A 17,143-nucleotide genomic window follows, 5' to 3' on the forward strand; every position below is an offset into this window, starting at 1 on the left:
ATAAATATTTTCTACACAACCCAGAAACACTACATGTACTTCAATAAATCATAACCAACACACAAAAAAAATTGATTATCGACTGAAGGGTAAAGATCAAGAATGTATAGCATATCCATGAAAGAAAGAAGAAAAAGCCCAACTCCAAGCCAACTCCAAGTACGCGTCGGTCAATTCATATTCACCCGCGGATGGCACCCAGCAACACGACAGGAGAATCAATATCCTCGAGATCGCGTTCATGCGCCACCATCTCTCTTAGCATATTCCTCCTCCATCCGCTCCTCGTACAAGCGATCCGCCTCCTCACGGGTCAGAGCGCGACCACTCTCCCCATTCTGGGCCGACGAACCGGACGCAGCGGGCGCGCCGCCAGTAGATGTGAAGTAGCTTTCGTTGGAATTTTGCTCTGTAGTGGAATTGGAATGCCCATTTGTCGTGGAGTTTGTGCCATTTGCTTCGTTTTGCTTGTCGAAGAGCTCGGCGGTTGGGACAGGCATGTTGGGCGGCGGATTTGCGAATGCGACGGGGATAGTCGGTAGTCTGGAGGATGGGAGGATGAAAGAGTTGGTAAGACGAGGTTCTTGAATGTGCACGGTAGATCCTGGTGATCAGTCCAGTGTGAGCTGTGGCTTGTGAGAGTAGGTTGCTGCTTCAATTATAGCTGAGAGTGGATTTGGAGCTCTCGCCACAGGTGTGGCGAGGCGGCTTTTGAGTCAGACGTCATATCAACACAGGCACTGCCCGGTAGAGCGGGAGATGGGCTACATCGTAGAATCAGGATAGGAGCAGCAGAGTAGCTGTCTTGTCAAGAAAGACGAATGGGAGACAAGTTCATGTTGACACTGGCCTCGTCTTGTCGCATCTTGCGCGAGTGTTGACAGAACTCCGCGACGGCGAGGATCCACGCGACATCGTGAACTTCCGACATGAAGAATACACTAAAGGACATGCATGTATTTACGTTACAAGCTACGAATCCCCTTCTCCAAACTCGAGCCACTGGCCCGAAGGTTGATGAAAAGAAAGAGTCCACGAATGGAGAGTGCCAAAGAATACGCCTGTCAATGACCCGAAAGCCGTTGAACAAACTGTTCCGCCGCGCTGTGCAATGCAGGGACCAATCTGTGGTGAGCCGCCTTCATGATCGCAGCCACCCAAACAAGGTAAGTATGAAGAAGAAAGAAAAAGGAGAGGAAGAACGGCGAGAGGAGGGAGTATATATGTTAGACGAAAAGAGCACTAGTCCTAAAGTAGACAGATCCGAAGCTAAGCGAGAAATGAGTCCGGGATATCATTGGTTCGTAACCGAGCGACGGGGACTCATCCCTTGCTTGTTACCTGGGCGCCTCCAGCTACCTACAGGCCTACTATAGGTAGGTCCGTACCTGTCGGCCCGTGCCTTGCATGTCATTCTCCTACTGTACATAACCGCTCAGGGCACATGGTTGGAAATAGTGTCTACAGGACCGTAAGCCCAGTTGCGAAAATAGTCGATAATTGATCCATTCTCGTAAATCACTCGACGCCTCAGAAAGCCAGGCTCCATCACCAAGCTTATGTGGATCCACACCCCTATTCCACAACTTTGTATTGTGGTCCTCCGTAGCATCTGAAAACCAGAACCATGAGAATTTCGTATCCAGACTAATCGGGATATCGTCCGTCGGAAGTTTTGCTCTGTTCAGAAAAGGATCCCTTTGCAAGAGGACACAGTAGCCATATGGCTGAAACCCACTCTTAATCTCTAGCTAATATCAGACAGGCGCGCATCCTCATCAAAGTGTGCCATGGTTAAGGACCTCCTGAAGCCTGGTCTAGTAGCACGCTAGAGGGAACGGTGTGCTTCGGAGAGCTTGATGCTCGGGAAATGCGACTCCCTGTTCACCGCATGTCATGCCCGTGCTTCGCAGATTAATTTACGGGATTCTCCTGGACGATTGTTATTTTTCTTTTTTGTTTTCTTGCTAGTGTTGCGTCGCTAGTCTTTTTCTTCTTTTTCTTCTTTTTGTGTGTCTCTGGTGGGATGCATCCTGTATGTCTAAAGACAGTAGTGTAGTCCGCAAGTCCATGTACATGTATGTACTAGTCCACCACGATGGGACAGACGGTACATGTACAGTTACAGTACATGTACATCCCGAAAAGCGGGAAAGAGAATCCCTAATCGCCGCTAACTGTACGCATGGCACTTGCATGGCGTCAAAGTTTGCGGCGTCAAGAGAGAGAAAGATCACCAAGGAAGAGCCTGTAGGATCGACGATGGCCAGTGTGCCTGCAGCCAGTCAGCAGTCCCAGCAGAATCAGGGCCCAGACTGGTGCCTCGCGACCGCAAAAAAAAGGACGGAAACGGCAGGATTGGCAAATGGTTAGTCTTGGCCCTAACGGGTGGAAAAGGGGCTTATGATAGGGTGTGATGCATCTCTGAGTAGGGGAGTGGATCACTCGTGTGGCTATCATTACTAGAAATGCTCCGAAGGTGGTAGTCTGGCAGAGTGTGTCGGGACCGCGTGTTGATCGGTCTGATAGTCGTTGTAGATCAGAGACATAGTGCCAGTAGGAGGCGGCAGGACGGTCTCTCCCTCAGGGTGCACTCTGTAGACTACCAACATGTATAGGTTGAGGTCGACGGTTTCTTTCTGCCTGAGAGCTTGCAGGTAAATGTGGATAAAATGAGTCACCTAAAACATAGCACAAAGTTCTTTGATCCAGAGGTTCTAGGTAGGGCTGGCCAGCCCCCTATTCGTTGAGACATGGAACCGGCGTCATTAGTGTAGTGGAGACTTCGTACTTTTTTTGAGCGTTTGATCCAGGACTATAAAAGAGAAAAGGGGCTTAATTAGGGGCATTTGGAGGTATAGTGTACAGTATGATTCGTACTCCGATTAGAAGTTGAACATTCTATGGAATGATGCGAGTATCACGTAAAAAGAGGCGATCCAAAAAGTATCTTTGAGTATCACGGGATCATTGCATGATTGTTGATACGCCAGCGATAGGGCACATCAGGTTCCAAAATGCACAGAAAGGAGGGGTTGTACTACTGCTGGTTGGTTGTCCACGAGGGATGGCACGCCACTCATAGAGTCCGATATCAGAGGGTCATGGGGTCTCAAGATTGCAGTCGTGATAACCAACCATTCTGCAGAACCCAAATATGGGTACACATCCGGCAAATACCACTGAGTTCGTCCCAGGATCATCATGAAACACGAAAATGACAGGCTAGTTTGTGGTGGGGTTGTGTACAGGGATGGCCTTACAGTAGGACTTCACAAAGGGATACAAAGTCCTGATAGCCCTTCCGAGGGAGAGCCTGGCAAGTTTGAATGCGGAGTAATACGAAAGTCCCAAACGCCTTTGATTTGGAAATACGAATGGTGGTTTCAACGGCCCCCTTGACCCGTGTAACGGGCAACTAGAAAGGCGATGTGGAATGAATGCCCAACGGAGGTGGCGGTCCACCGAATCGTAGAAACCTCCTTACGGGCCAGGAAGTATGAAATCGTCCACTCATATACATCCATGACGGCGGCCAGATGACCTGCCGCCGAGAACCCCGCCATGACGATTAGATGTATATATTTTTTTAGTCGGCGCAGCAGATTGATGAAAATGCTAGAAAACACCATCAGAGACACTTGTCGCGTGTTGAAAAGCTCTTAATTTGCTGTCATATCGGTAAGGGGATCCGAGCTGCACGGGTAAATTAGGGGCGACCATACCAGCCGTTCAACCTGCATGGACGATCTATGGTGTGATACTGGTTTCATGACCCTTTAGCCAAGATTGAGAAGAGTTTTCATCCCAATCAATATCGAGCTAGATTCAGTTAGACCATGTGTTCTAGCGTCATGCTAGACAAAGAATATTGGATTCGTGTGTATAGATGGCTTATGTTTCACAAGCACAGAAAAGTTAGATCTGAACTGTGCAGACTACAGAGTACGAAGTACTGTAAAGAGGATATTGTAAAATGGAAGATAGTAGAAACAAGATCCAGAAACTAGAACAACAAGAAAATACTGTAAAAAATAAGTTAAAAAAAAGAAAGGAAAAAAAAAAAAAGGAAAATTAACCCCTGAAAGTTACATAATCAGCCCCACCGTCTGGGCTCCCTGCAGGTCTTTTCCTCTTTGGGAGGCGCAAGCGCCCTCTCTTCTTTTTCTCCCTTTTCTCTCCTTCTTCTTCCCTTTCTCATACCCCCCCTTTCTGACTTCGTGATACCCGAGCTCTACTTGTAGCTCTTATTTCTTTTGCTTTCCTTTGAGATACCCAATACCCCAAACCGCTTTTTCTACGAAGCTCTGCTTCTCTAATTAATACCCCAGCCAACTTCGGTTTAATACTTATAATCATGTCTGAAGTTCAGAAGACTGTTGAGGAGACCCCCGCGGCCGTCCCTGCTGTTGAGACCGCCGTCGAGGCTCCCGCTGAGACCACCGAGGCTCCCAAGGAGACTGCCACTGAGGCTACCGAGGCCACTGCTACTCCCGCCGTTGAGGAGACCACCGAAGCTGCTGAGCCCGCCAAGGAGGAGGTGAAGCCCGCCAGCGAGGGTACTCTCGGCTACAAGGCCCCCGGTCTCGTTAAGTAAGTTGCACCTGTGATTGCGATTGCAGAGACATCGCAAGCTAACAAGTTTGTTCGTTTAGGGGTTTCCGTTTCTCCAAGCGCCACTTCTACTTCAGCGAGGAGGCTGTTGAGAGCAAGCAGCTCTCCGTTTTCCACCAGAACGAGAAGCCCGCCGTCGCCAACCCCATCGCTGCCTGGGCCAGCCAGACTGGTAAGGGTCTCCTTTTCTTCACCAAGCGCGCTGAGGACAAGGCCACCCCCGCTGGCATCTTCAACCTTGTGAGTACACACGCGACTCGGATATGATGCGACAAAGACTGACAATTGGACAGGCTGAGGTCTCTGATGTGACCAAGGAAGGATCTAGCGAGTTCCTCTTCAAGGTTGGTGGCCAGAAGCACACCTTCCAGGCTTCCAGCGCCGCTGAGCGTGACAGCTGGGTTGCCGCCATCGAGGCCAAGTCCACTGAGGCCAAGGCTGAGAAGGAGACCATTACCTCCAGCGAGGGCTACAAGGCTGAGCTCGAGAAGCTGACCAAGCCCGCTGTCGCCGTTGCCGCTGCCAAGAAGCCCGAGGAGAAGAAGGCTGAGGACAAGAAGGAGGAGACCCCCGCCGAGGCCGCTGAGCCCGCCAAGGAGGAGCCCAAGGAAGAGAAGAAGGAGGAGAAGGCTGCTGCCAAGAGCCGCTCCCAATCTCGCAAGCGCACCAGCATCTTCGGTTCCTTCCTCGGTAAGAAGGACGCCGAGGAGAAGAAGGAAGAGAAGGTTGAGGACAAGAAGGAGGAGACTCCCGCTGTTGCTGAGGCCAAGGCCGAGGAGCCCGCCACTGAGGTTGCTGCTGAGACCCCCGCTGCCACTGAAACCACCGAGACTCCTGCTGAGGCTACTGAGACCACCGAGGCTGCTGCCCCCGCTGAGGCCACTGAGGCCGCCAAGGAGGAGCCCAAGGAGGAGAAGAAGGAGGAAAAGAAGTCCAAGCGCGCTTCCATCTTTGGCAACTTCTTCCAGAAGGTCGCTAGCCCTTCGCAGGAGAAGACTGAGAAGGAGGCCACTGCTCCCGCTACCGAGGAGACTGCTGTCGCCAGCACTGCCCCCCAGCTGGAGAACCCCGTTGAGGAGGCCGCTGTCAAGCCCATCGAGCCCGAGAGCGTGACTGCTCCCGCCGAGGCTGAGGCACCCAAGGAGGCTGCTACTGAGACCCCCGTTGCCGAGGCCTCCACCCCCAAGGAGAAGCGCCGTACTTCTTTCTTCGGTAACCTCGGTATCAAGAAGGAGAAGAAGGCCGACTCCGATAATGAGGCCACTGACGGCGAGGCCAAGGAGACCAAGGCCAAGTCCAACAAGCTCGGCGGTCTTTTCCGTAAGCCCTCCAAGGCTGTTAAGCTCGATAAGGAGGAGGTTGCTGCCGCTGAGACTGAGGCCAAGGCCGACAAGGCTGAGGAGACCCCCGCCGTTCCCGCCAAGGATACCGAGGAGACCCCCGCCGCTGTCGAGGAGACCCCCAAGACCGTCGAGGAGGTCACCGAGGAGGCCAAGAACGTCAACGTGCCCGCCTCCACCCCTGTCCAGGCTGCTGCATGAACTCATACTCCTCGGAGACGTGTCGTGGAGTTTGAAAGATGGTGGGACATGTCCTACCCACCCATGGCCCACGATATTCCTGACGGCCTCATCCGTTGAGACCTAAAGGTGCAGATTTGATACCGTTTCGCTCCGTTGCTGTTTTGTGCTGCTTTTGCTCGCCACTGTCATCATCCCAACACTCCATGGTTTTATATTTCGATCTGGGGTCTGAGATGATGACAATGAGATACCCGCTGTCGATTTTTAATCTCTTTTTCTCTAAAAAATAATACCATCGGCGCAAACGACGCCAGCAGCCCTCCGTGACTGCTGTTCATTCCTTTTACGACCTGCAAACCACGTCTTGACTTTAACTCGCGATGTGCTTATGCGTTACGTGGTGTGTCGCCCGACTAGATTGATACCACTGCCGTTTTTGGTTACTTGCTTTCGTGTTCGATACCCTGTGGGAAGGATGGGTGATATATTTTGGCCTTGTTGTTTGGACTTCGATCTCGTCTTTGACTTGCTTCTTTTCCTGCGACCTCCAAATTGTCCCTCTAATGTTGTCTACCGTTGTACCTGTTCCCTGCGGCTGGTTTATTTTCCTCCCGTGGAGGTGGCACGCCTTGCGATAGGTAATACTTAATAGAATCTCTCAGTTTTTGTTTTATATTTTCCACGTAATCAAGTTCTCCGTAGCCGTCTGCTGTTCTGTACATGACATTGATCATACACCGTAGTGTTGGTGTCGCGGTCGACCGGTATACCCGTTGATCTTATATGGGTCCGATGCGACGTCGGTGGGAACCTGCTGCAGGGCCCAATGCAAGCAATGCGGCAGTTGATCCTTTAGTGACTCCATCGAGATGCGTTACATGTAACCTTGAAGCTTAGGGGTCTTGCATGTGGACTGCTGTATATTGTACAACGAGTGTCACAATCGTGTATACGTTGAAGTACTTTCATACATCCGATTGCCCCGAAGCGAGCATGTCGTATGTTTTTTTTATTTTCGCTCTGTTGTGCATCTCTCTTTTCACCTCTCCTTTGGCCGTCGTCCAGTGGTAACTCCGAGATTGCTAATTGTACCCCGACAGGCTATCCACAGTTTAAGTGACCCCACTGTATGTACTTTCTGTTTACGCGATCTCACCAGCGAATAGCGCCTCGTGTCAATGCTATTGCTAATGCCACATGTACATGTCTCTCTACTCGCCACAAGGTGCCGTGATCGCTTACCTCTAGGAATGAGCTCGAACTCGGGTATCAGTATACACAGTGTTAGTCGCCTCGTTCTTGGTTGTAAGTTCTTGGTAGCCTGGAGTCAGAGCAGTACCGTATATGCGAAATGTAAGGGGTAATATTATAGGCATTCTTGTCGTATGAAGGGGGATGAATGTGTTGCCTTGTTTTTTGTAGATTATACAGTTGCAGTTCTATGTAGATTGACTATCATCACGCTGATTGTCAAATCTGAACTGTCCAATATACCTGACCCCCTGGACAAACAATGTAAATTAGATTTCCAAACTCATGGTTAATTTGAGGTCGGCACGTACAACTGCCATCAGTTCAACTGTTCAGTGCCTTACCTATACCGCCAGTTCGTGAACACCAACTACTGAATTGGTCAAGCTTTACGGAATAAAAGCCTGATTTCACAACATAGGAAGCGGTCTGGACTCTTATAGATGGTGTACGGTATGATATTGACGTATTTGCCGTCAATACAACTTTTTCCAGAAGCCATGTGAGCGAGGAATAGTTCGCACAGAAATCAACAGAGCTTGGGGATCCACTGTGTACCACAGTGGCTTTTGGGCTGTGTAGTTTCTAAAACCATAATATCAGTGCTGTATAGAAAAGTGGCTTGCGAATATTGAAATTCAATTGTATCCCTTGGTCGTGTAAATCTACAGAACAAGGCACATGCATAGTCATGCCAATCAGAAATCCTGTCGATAGCGGGCTCCCCATTCGGGACCGGGTCGGATCCTGAGCCCATGGCACACAAAACGAAATACGAAAATGGTGGAAAACGAAATCGCTAAATTGGGGCCTAAACCGCGAGGGCTTGTCCCGCCAAGGACCTTAGCTCCAGGAACGAGTCCTGTAGTAGCAACCGTAGCCCATATTTCTTGGAAACATGAAATTGCTCATGCCATTTAAAGCCACCGAGGTTCCCCCAGCACATGCGCGTAGCAACTTTTTCAAAATCGCTGTAGAACCGGAGTTAATAACATCAACTCCGGATCCGATGGAGAATGTCAAAAGTCAATTTTACGCCCTTCGGCAAGGCTAAGAGAAAAGCGGACTCTTCATAGGACACGGGCCATGGACACAGCCCACCGCGGGGACAAAATTGGGAAAAGATCGGTGGAGCCTGCACTATCTAAAGAGCGTCATTCCCGATACACGAGGGTAAGCCCCGGTAGGCTTCCCTGATTCTCCAAGTAAGCGCACATGATATAGAGGAGTAACGATGCGACAATGTCTAGTTAAATGTAGACTGTTTTGAATAGAGGTGAACTGAGAGTATACTAGATCAAACATCCATGGAAAAGAGATTATAGGGTTGGACGAGTGGAGTCGGTACCTGGAAGATACCTTTACTGCATGTAAGAAATGCAGGACGCGTAGGTATCCAGATGTATCCAGGATGGATGCCTGGGAATCTTCGCCAGTGGGCCAATCAGCATCGCGTATATGCCTGTGACTCACACCCCGTGACCTGCCCATCGCTCAGCCCCGTGCGGCTCGAAGGCCCCGATTGGTCAGCACCGCACACTGAGCCCGAAACGCTTAAGTAGTGCCTGAGTCCCCGCGAGTGCCTGATTTTTTCTTTCTTTTCTCATACCTGTTTCACCCTTTTATTTCATCCCACATTTACAACTCAACCGCCAAATTGCTACCTGACCACAACTACACTCGAAATACATACAGCCACAATGGGTGTCTTCTAAGCTCCCCGTCTCGCACTAGCCAGTCTTTCTCAACAGAGAACGACATCATTTTTCCAACCGGAACCCAACCCTCTTCCTCAACTATTCCCCCTTCAGAGTCTCCTGTCCCAGGACCTCTGAACTTCAGCATCGCTTCGCGTAGCTCAAGTTCTTCCCACAACAACCTTTCCCCGTTCGACTTTTCGTCGTTCACCACGGATTACCAACAGCAACCATGGCTTCCTTCGCCCCCGCACACCCAGCCCTTGGCTTCCAATCAGAACAACAACAGCAACAACGACAACAGTGCCCGAGAGGACTTTGTGCTCTATCCTTCCGCTCCCAGACCGCAGCCTCGCAGAGACTCGCGTGCTCCGATCGTGAACACAACCCCTAGACCGTCTGCTCTCCAGCCATTCCTGGCGCAGAATAATTCTCGACGAAACTCCTTCAATCTGCAGTTGCACCGACACCTTCAGCAGCAGCTCTCTGGCTCTCCTGTTCCAGACCCCAGAGTGACCCAGCTTGCCCGGTCCCCCTCTTATTGGTCCCACCCTACGTTCAAGCACACCCGTCATCACGCGGCTTCTGTGCCTTCCAATTCTCCACACACCAACCGTCCGCCGATACCGCTTTTCAACGGTCAGGCCTCGAACCAACAACAAAACACTCAAACATATCGTCGCGTCATGTCTACTCCCAATTTCCTGGAAGGTAATTTACCATACGTCTCACCTTATTCAAGCGACTTCATCGCTAACTCTACCCAAGCCCCTCACGACGACCTTTTCGGTCTTCCCTCTGCCGGTTTCAACGGCATGGATTCTCCTCTCGCTTTTGACTCTATTCATATGGGCGATGACGAGCTGTTCTCTGGTCCTCCTGGTACCATCTCTCCCAAGGACCTCATGATGGACAGCTCCGTTCCTCCCTCTGGCACATTCACCGACCTGAGCACCCCCTCATTCGAGTCGCCCGGCAATTTCTCCCAGAACACCTCACCCATGTTCACCGACATGGACCTGGTAGGCCACGAGGAATGGCCGTCTCTCTTTGACGGCTCGGAACACACGAACGCCTTCGACGTTGCCTCCCTTGACGTCGCAGCCGTTCTTGCTGCCGAGCAGCTCAAGAAGCCCTCTCTACGCGTGTCTGTTGCTCCTTCGTCTCCTGCCTCGCCTGCCCTCAAGCGCTCTTCTCCCACTCGGTCGTCGCCTGTCCCTGCCTCTGGCGGTGTCAAGCACTCGAGCATCGCTGGAGTCTGCGCCCGCTCGCGCAAGAACCTCACTCCCGTTGAGTTCGACCCCAACGACCCCGTCGCTGCCAAGCGTGCCCGTAACACCGAGGCCGCTCGCAAGTCTCGTGCCAAGAAGATGGAGCGCCAGGCCGTTTCCGAGCGCCGCATCGAGGAGCTCGAGGACATCATTGCCGCTCGTGACGCTGAGATTGCCAAACTCAAGGCTCAACTCCAAATCCAAAACACCTTCCAGTGATCATGATGCTTGCTTTCCTTTCCATAATATGTTTCCCTGTGTCCTGTCTTTTCGGCTTTGGTTCATGCCGACCCGTTTAGGGTTCTGTGGTGGGCGCGGGTGATGGGTTAAGCCTAGCCTCGACGTCTCACCGAGATACCAGTTTGCTTCCATCTGGATCTCTATAAAAGTTTGAGACGTTTGATCATACACGTCTATCGTGTTTTTCCTTTCTTATTCAGTCTGACTGTCTTTTGTTATTATTATTTTTAAACCGCTCTCGGTTTCTTGTTCTGGCCGGTTCTGATCGTCTCCCTCACCTTTGGTGCTGGGATTGACTCGTGGCTATCTTAATATGGTATTTGCTTTTGATACAATCAATTCTCTGCTCTGTTTTTATACTTTCTGGTATCATCAGTCCTTCGTAAACGTCCTTCCATTAGATCTAGTAGGTATACTGCCTTCTGCAGGGTCCATGTTGAGATGGGTGTTATCCGTCACGATTGATGACTAGGAACGAGCTGAGCTAGGAGTTTCATACTCCCGACCTTGAATCTGAATAATGCAAGTTAAGGATTCTTCATTAGCTCGACGAAGTAAGGAAGAAATCCTCCACCGAAGATGGTCGTGGGCAAGAAGTGCTCTGCGCGTTGCATGCTGTATTCGGCTCGGGAATGAGTGTTCCTTTGCGACTTGCTGCGAAGTGGGCCTGATTACGGCAACATCGAAAGTCCTCGTGAAGGGCTCTTGCATGACTTTGACCTGTTCGCTTGGTGAAGAACGGTCTAGCTGGAAGGCTGAGGAATTTTGCGAGATCAAAAGCTGAAAGTCCTTCCAAAGTCAAAAAGAGCCGAGCCAGATCCCACCACATCTGGGCAATTCGCTATGTAGTCCTAGTTAGAAACCTCCCGCTCTATCCACCAGTTCAGCCATGAGCAAGGTCTTCTTGAGAAGAAGGCCTCCCTTCAAGTCTCTTCATGTATTTTCCAAGACATCTCTGTTGTTCAGACAGGCGAAGAGAAAGAGATCCTGTTTGAAATCCAGAAGGGACGGACTCATTCTTCGGAATGACCCTGTTGCTTTTTGCTCCTAATAAACCTGGATTCAAGGTCCTTTCTCACATCAAGAGTCAGTCATAGAGTGGATATCAAACCGAAGAGTCATGAACAAAGACCTGAGCCCGGGACCCTTTGTACTGTTTACCGGGTTAATTAAAACTAGAGGGGTCTGCAAGTCGACGTAAAAATGTGCGGTCTTTGAAAGTGCAAGATAGCTATTCATGTAATCCATAGCACTAATTATGAGAAATAGATTTATTGCAATAACGGAGATTTATAAAGAGTGACTCTATACTGACGAACAGTAGCACCAGTATAGTAGAAGGAAAACAAGTTGATTGATTCGCATCTGAGTAGAAGCTGGGTCGTATTTTCCCATTCGGTCTTTGACGTTGAGGTCAATGAAACATCTTCACATTACTGCTTAGCAAGTACAATGGCTCCGGGTAAAGGAGTACCTTGGTAATTCGGCCCCAGGAGATTTGACTGCATAAATATTAGTCAACAAACTCCAAACCAGTTTGGGGTTGCCATAATTAGTGAACATACCGACATGAAGCACCCTTTATCAGATGAGCGATATGTTGCATCTCCACACGCCGGTTTGGAGGCACATAGATCCGCACATGCTTTAGCATCAGGCAAAGTAGCGGAACCAACTGATTAGAATATTAGCAAACAGGAAATTATATACAGAGGGGAGACAACGTGCCATCTGCCGGTAGATTGGTTGTCACATCGCAGTACACTTTGTACGTGAGGCCATTCTTAACATAGTTCTTCCCGTTATCGGCTGGGCAGGTCGGGTTGTCCGTAGTGGGAGTTCCCGGGGCACAGGCTGCTGGTTGATAGACAGTTCCGATAGGACAGCAGCCCGATTGGCCAGTTGTTATATCGGTGTAGCGGTTTCCTATACTTTATGTCAGTTTATCTCATGTTGAGGATACCAAGAAAACGAGTGTGGATACTACCCACCGACACAAGAGGGACAGTAGCTCTGATCTGTAGAGAGACCAGGACCAGCGGCAAGGGCCCCAGACACCAGAGAAGTCAGAACAATAGCAATAAGATAATTCATCATAGCGTGATAATGCTGGTTTCTGAATAGCGGAGCAAGGTGTTTACAAGGAGAATAGCAAAGAGTCTCCCAAAATGGGAGCTCTTATTTATATGCGAAGCAATCAGACTTGAAAGGATATTGCTTTTGCACTTACTATATCCAAACCATGCTAGTCTGCTGCGTAACTGCGGGGATGTAATGACTATGCATAATTACTGCATCAAGTTTAATAGACATGTCATTTTCCAAAGTAGAACCGGCCGCAAGCCATTAAGAAACTGCAAGGCGCTGGGTAGATAGATTGAAACAGCAGCTCATGCATAGTTGTACGAAAAATGGGGTAATCGAAACAGCCGTGTAAGAAGCTATCACCTAAGAGGAAGTCAATTCTTAAGCTCCAAAAGTTTACACAGAGAAGCTTAGACCTTCGCATATACGGGAGGACTTAATTACCTCGCTGTCAATTTCACCGGCCATTTGGGATTTGTTATGGACCACGATGCCTGTATAAGCGTCATTTAGACATCAATTTGTGAAATTATACTAACCTTGCTCATTGGCGACCTGTCAGATCCTATAATGTAATGGAATTTGAGGCAAGAGGAGCCATCTAGCAGCAAATCTACTGTGGGGGTTCGGCATCCGCTCAGGATAAAGCGCAAGTAAGTAATTCAATGTTGTGAGACAGGCTCACTAGATTGTGTAAAAGCAGACGCATGCCCTAAGCGCTAGGGAACCATCGGCACAAATTTCTGCAGATCTACAGCAGGTCACTTCCTGCCTGCACTATAGAAAGCCCGCATATAACTAACCCAAAGTTGTGAGATAGGCGGGCCAGATTCTGGGAAAGTAGTCACCTGCCCCTTTTTCATAAGACGAGAATCCGATGTAGCACAAAGCTCTGTGTGACATGAAGTGGCATTAGAGCGGTCAAAGGGTGCCGAAAACGCCGATCTGAAAGAGGCTAAGAATTATACTCATTCGCGGGTTGTGGCGCAGTCTACTCGCAGGATCCTAACAATGGCTAAGTAGAAAGCTCTATTGTGGCGCGATTAGTTGCTACTAGTTTACTAGGATTAGAGATCACATTGATAGTGCTAGGCTTTCTATGATAGGACGATATATAGGTTTGCACCTGACGGAACTAGCGTGTTACATTTCATTAATATAGTTTACTCGGTCCGCTCACCCCTAGGCTTAGCTCAGACTTAGTGAGCGAACCAGGGCGCTTAGATGATGAACAGTGAGCGGATCGGGGCGCTGAGGGCCGTGCTCAGATCAGTGAGCAAAATGCAAGCCGATATTTTATGCTGCGCCAAGTGCTTTGTGGCTGGCTGACTTCGAAATGGGAACGTTCCCGAATTTCTAGTGTTAATTGTATTGCTTGCAACCCTAGGACTAGATAGACCAAGGAGGAAGATTTATATACGAGATAGCCTTTAGTGAAGCTGCATGGATTTCTCGCTAGGTGGAATCCAGAGTGTAGAATGTAGAGGCATAATAGTATCATTAAGCTGAACCTCGGGAACAATCTCCCATGCAAGCCAAGTACTGAAGCCACCTGGGACAGGCGTCGAGCTAACGTTACCCTGTTTCACTGCTTTATGTCCCAGGGGCTCCGGGATGACCACGATGGTCTCTTCACTGTGCATGTGATGGACGAAATGCTCATTGTGGGTAATGCGAATGTCAGGATTACATGACAAAAGACTAAGCGTGACATTACCTGAGATAATAGGTGGCTTCCAAGTACTAAGTAGTACAGACCTACGAACCGAGCTCGGAATTAGTATCCTACACTTGACCGAAACCTACTTGGACGAGGGTAGCTCCTTCAGACATGCGACACAGTGTCACAGTCTACCCCAATCTATCAAAACAGGTGTATGAGTATGTGTATAGCGGTGCATAAACCAAACCCAGCTCAGACTTGCCTTTATAGACCTCATTAATTCCCCCATCTTCCCCAGTCCACGACGTCCCCAAACCATCCATCCACACCCACAAAGAACCCTCCTCACAAGATCCACGAAGCTACCACAGCAGAACACATACAGCACACTCATACCTCTCTCTACCGTACCCTGCCCGATTCCTTTCAGCATGAGCCCCGCGCTGTCCGAAGACGGCTGTTGCTCTATGACTGAACGAAAGGGGACAGAGAGAGCAGAAAGAGGGGGACATGAGGCGTTTGTGTTTCTGATAGGGCATGTTTTGTGGTTTGTGAGATGGGGATGTGGGCTTTTGCGGACTTCTTTTGGATTGGAGTGTTGCGGGTGGGGTTGATGGGTTCGTTTCGGAAGTATCTATTTCTATGTTTGTGTCATCATCACTGGTGGTTCATGGACGTTGAGGGTCACAGAAAGGAAGAAGATAGAAGGAGATGGGAGACAGGGAGAAGAGTGGGAGGATAGAGGAAACAGAAAGGAAGCGGTTTTATAGGATATAGCTAGGGAGGTGGAAGGGTAAGAGGGAGTGAGAGGGTGGCGTAGGGGGAGGATGGCCATGGCAAGTCCAAATCAGCTCAAAGCATCCGTCCCCTTCGACCTGCCCGTCTCCATCTTCGCAGTCCTCGCCCCAAACTGAATGGCCCTCTTCTTCTCACGAGAAACTTTCGACAAGCCCAGCCGAAGGGCAACAAGCCGCAACGCCAATTTCTCGGAATCGATATCAGCTGTAGCTTCTGTCTCAGGAAGCCCAAAACCGCATTTCACCCACACCGGCGCCCGCGACACCCAAGCCACGAACTCTTCGTCTAGGTACGGGAATCGAGTCTCCCGGCCCCAGTGAGAGAGGACGCGGTCATCCCGACCAAGATTCCGCGAGCCAAGACGGCTGACGTCGAGGTTAATCTCGGAGATGAGGTCTTGGAATCCGCCGCGGTTGAAAGCAACACCGTGGCGGCCGTAGCCGGCGAAGAGCTCGTCTGCCCCTAGGCCCGAAAGGAGAACACGGGCGGACGTTGTGTAAGATGGTGGGTGTGAATGTGGATCAGTTGAGCTGGTTTGGATTGTCCCTTGTCCGCGAGATGCGAAGTATAAGGCGCATGCGATGGATTGATCCATTTCGGTGTTGTGTGGCCTCATTAGACGTTTTACCTGCTCGCGGTGTGCCAGAGTTTCAGAATAGGGGATATCGATGGCGATGAATCGCCAGGTACGCCCTGGGCATGTTTTTTGTAGTTCGCTATGTGCGGAACGGCCGGTCATTCGGTCTGGACAATTTTCGTAGATTGAGAGTGATGGAGATGATGAGTTTTGTTGGTTGGCTTTTGCAGCAGCTGCCACCCTTGGGTTTTCAAAGGCCACATTCAGGAGGTCAATTGGTTCTTCGAGAGAAATGATGTCGTGAGAGAGTCTTGCGAGGAGTGTGCAGTCTAGGCCACCGGAGAAGAGAACTGCAGTTTTTGCTGTCTTGCCTAGAAGGTAGTTTGGTGGCTCTGGTACGTTCTGTATCCTCAACTCTAGTGACTGTCGTAGCATTGACTCAAGCTCCTTGACAAATGGAGAGTCTGTCGTCAGTGCAGGGGGCTGCTCTGTTGGTAATGATGTGTTCATTGGAGGAATTGGTTTTCTCTATAGGATGTCAGTCATTGTTCCTTTGGCCCAAGGGTGAAGACGTACAATATGACCTGCCAGTGGTGAAGGATCCGAGCTCCACGGCAAGGTCTTGATCTGGCATAATTCTCTGGGAGAAACCATAGGATCCTGAGGACGTTCAAGATCAATCGTATAAACGCCCTCTGTGCCGACCTCCCTGAAGCAAGAAATCGATGAGCTATCGCAAATGCTGCAAATCTTCAGGTTGCCATTCTCATCGAATCCTTCCAGGAGAGATCTTCTCCCAAGGCAATCTCTGCTGTAGAAGACTCTTGAGTGAACCGCATCATAGAACACAAAGGCGAATGGCCCAGAGAGACTCTCAATAGCTTTAGCCAATCTTTCGACAGCATCGTTAGTTTCACACTGGACAGCCTGCAGGAATAAGTTGAACACATCCTCAGTATCGTTGCCCTGGACGCGCTCCCCGCCGATCTTCCAGGCTTCTCCGTTCCAGCAGAGCACAGACTGGGTTGTGGGGTCTACAAGTGGCTGGGCGTACACATGGTCACCTCTCAATGAAAGGACTGTCGACGTGAAGGTGAGATAATAGGACAGGGGTGAAGTTGACCCATCCTGTCCCTTGATATCTTTTTGCAACGTGAGAGTTTTACAGCTGTCTGGCCCTCGCTGTTTAAGCAGATTGCAAGTCTCCTGTGTTGATGGTGTCAAGCTTGATGAACTCAATGAGAAGAAGATCCCACACATGGTGGTGACAGGGCGAGGGAGGTTTGTTGTTTGGGGTTGGAGATGGGCAGCTTTTTATGGCTTGAATGTTGCCTCTGGCCGCTTAGTCATATTTATAGACCCCTGGGGCTCCTCTAATTCGCATATAACTTGTTTGTTTAGGCGATATACAGGATGAAGCGCAT

General features: G+C 49.8%; 5 protein-coding genes across 5 annotated transcripts; 2 read left to right on the forward strand and 3 right to left on the reverse strand.

Moving 5' to 3' along the window:
* Positions 1-239: 239 nt before the first annotated feature.
* On the reverse strand, positions 240-3,566 carry PENARI_c031G10246 (uncharacterized protein; the record flags this gene model as incomplete). The annotated part of the gene is made up of 2 exons (XM_022636512.1): positions 240-604; positions 3,488-3,566. 2 exons carry the CDS (start codon positions 3,564-3,566, stop codon positions 240-242), a joined length of 444 nt encoding a protein of 147 aa, XP_022483699.1.
* A 791-nt stretch (positions 3,567-4,357) lies between these two features.
* Positions 4,358-6,155, forward strand: PENARI_c031G05800 (uncharacterized protein; the record flags this gene model as incomplete). The annotated part of the gene is made up of 3 exons (XM_022636484.1): positions 4,358-4,593; positions 4,656-4,854; positions 4,908-6,155. 3 exons carry the CDS (start codon positions 4,358-4,360, stop codon positions 6,153-6,155), a joined length of 1,683 nt encoding a protein of 560 aa, XP_022483667.1.
* A 2,933-nt stretch (positions 6,156-9,088) lies between these two features.
* On the forward strand, positions 9,089-10,575 carry cpcA (amino acid starvation-responsive transcription factor GCN4; the record flags this gene model as incomplete). The annotated part of the gene is made up of 3 exons (XM_022636454.1): positions 9,089-9,092; positions 9,200-9,796; positions 9,854-10,575. 3 exons carry the CDS (start codon positions 9,089-9,091, stop codon positions 10,573-10,575), a joined length of 1,323 nt encoding a protein of 440 aa, XP_022483616.1.
* Positions 10,576-12,029: 1,454 nt separating this feature from the next.
* PENARI_c031G03257 (uncharacterized protein) lies at positions 12,030-12,690 on the reverse strand (the record flags this gene model as incomplete). The annotated part of the gene is made up of 4 exons (XM_022636459.1): positions 12,030-12,098; positions 12,162-12,271; positions 12,307-12,522; positions 12,588-12,690. The coding sequence occupies 4 exons, from the start codon at positions 12,688-12,690 to the stop codon at positions 12,030-12,032; spliced, it is 498 nt and encodes a 165-aa protein (XP_022483621.1).
* Positions 12,691-15,191: 2,501 nt separating this feature from the next.
* On the reverse strand, positions 15,192-16,979 carry PENARI_c031G11977 (asparagine synthetase domain-containing protein; the record flags this gene model as incomplete). The annotated part of the gene is made up of 2 exons (XM_022636523.1): positions 15,192-16,247; positions 16,296-16,979. The coding sequence occupies 2 exons, from the start codon at positions 16,977-16,979 to the stop codon at positions 15,192-15,194; spliced, it is 1,740 nt and encodes a 579-aa protein (XP_022483646.1).
* Between the last annotated feature and the right edge of the window lie 164 nt (positions 16,980-17,143).

The sequence above is a fragment of the Penicillium arizonense genome, assembly GCF_001773325.1.
Source record: "Penicillium arizonense strain CBS 141311 chromosome Unknown PENARI_contig031, whole genome shotgun sequence".
Lineage (NCBI taxonomy): Eukaryota > Fungi > Ascomycota > Eurotiomycetes > Eurotiales > Aspergillaceae > Penicillium > Penicillium arizonense.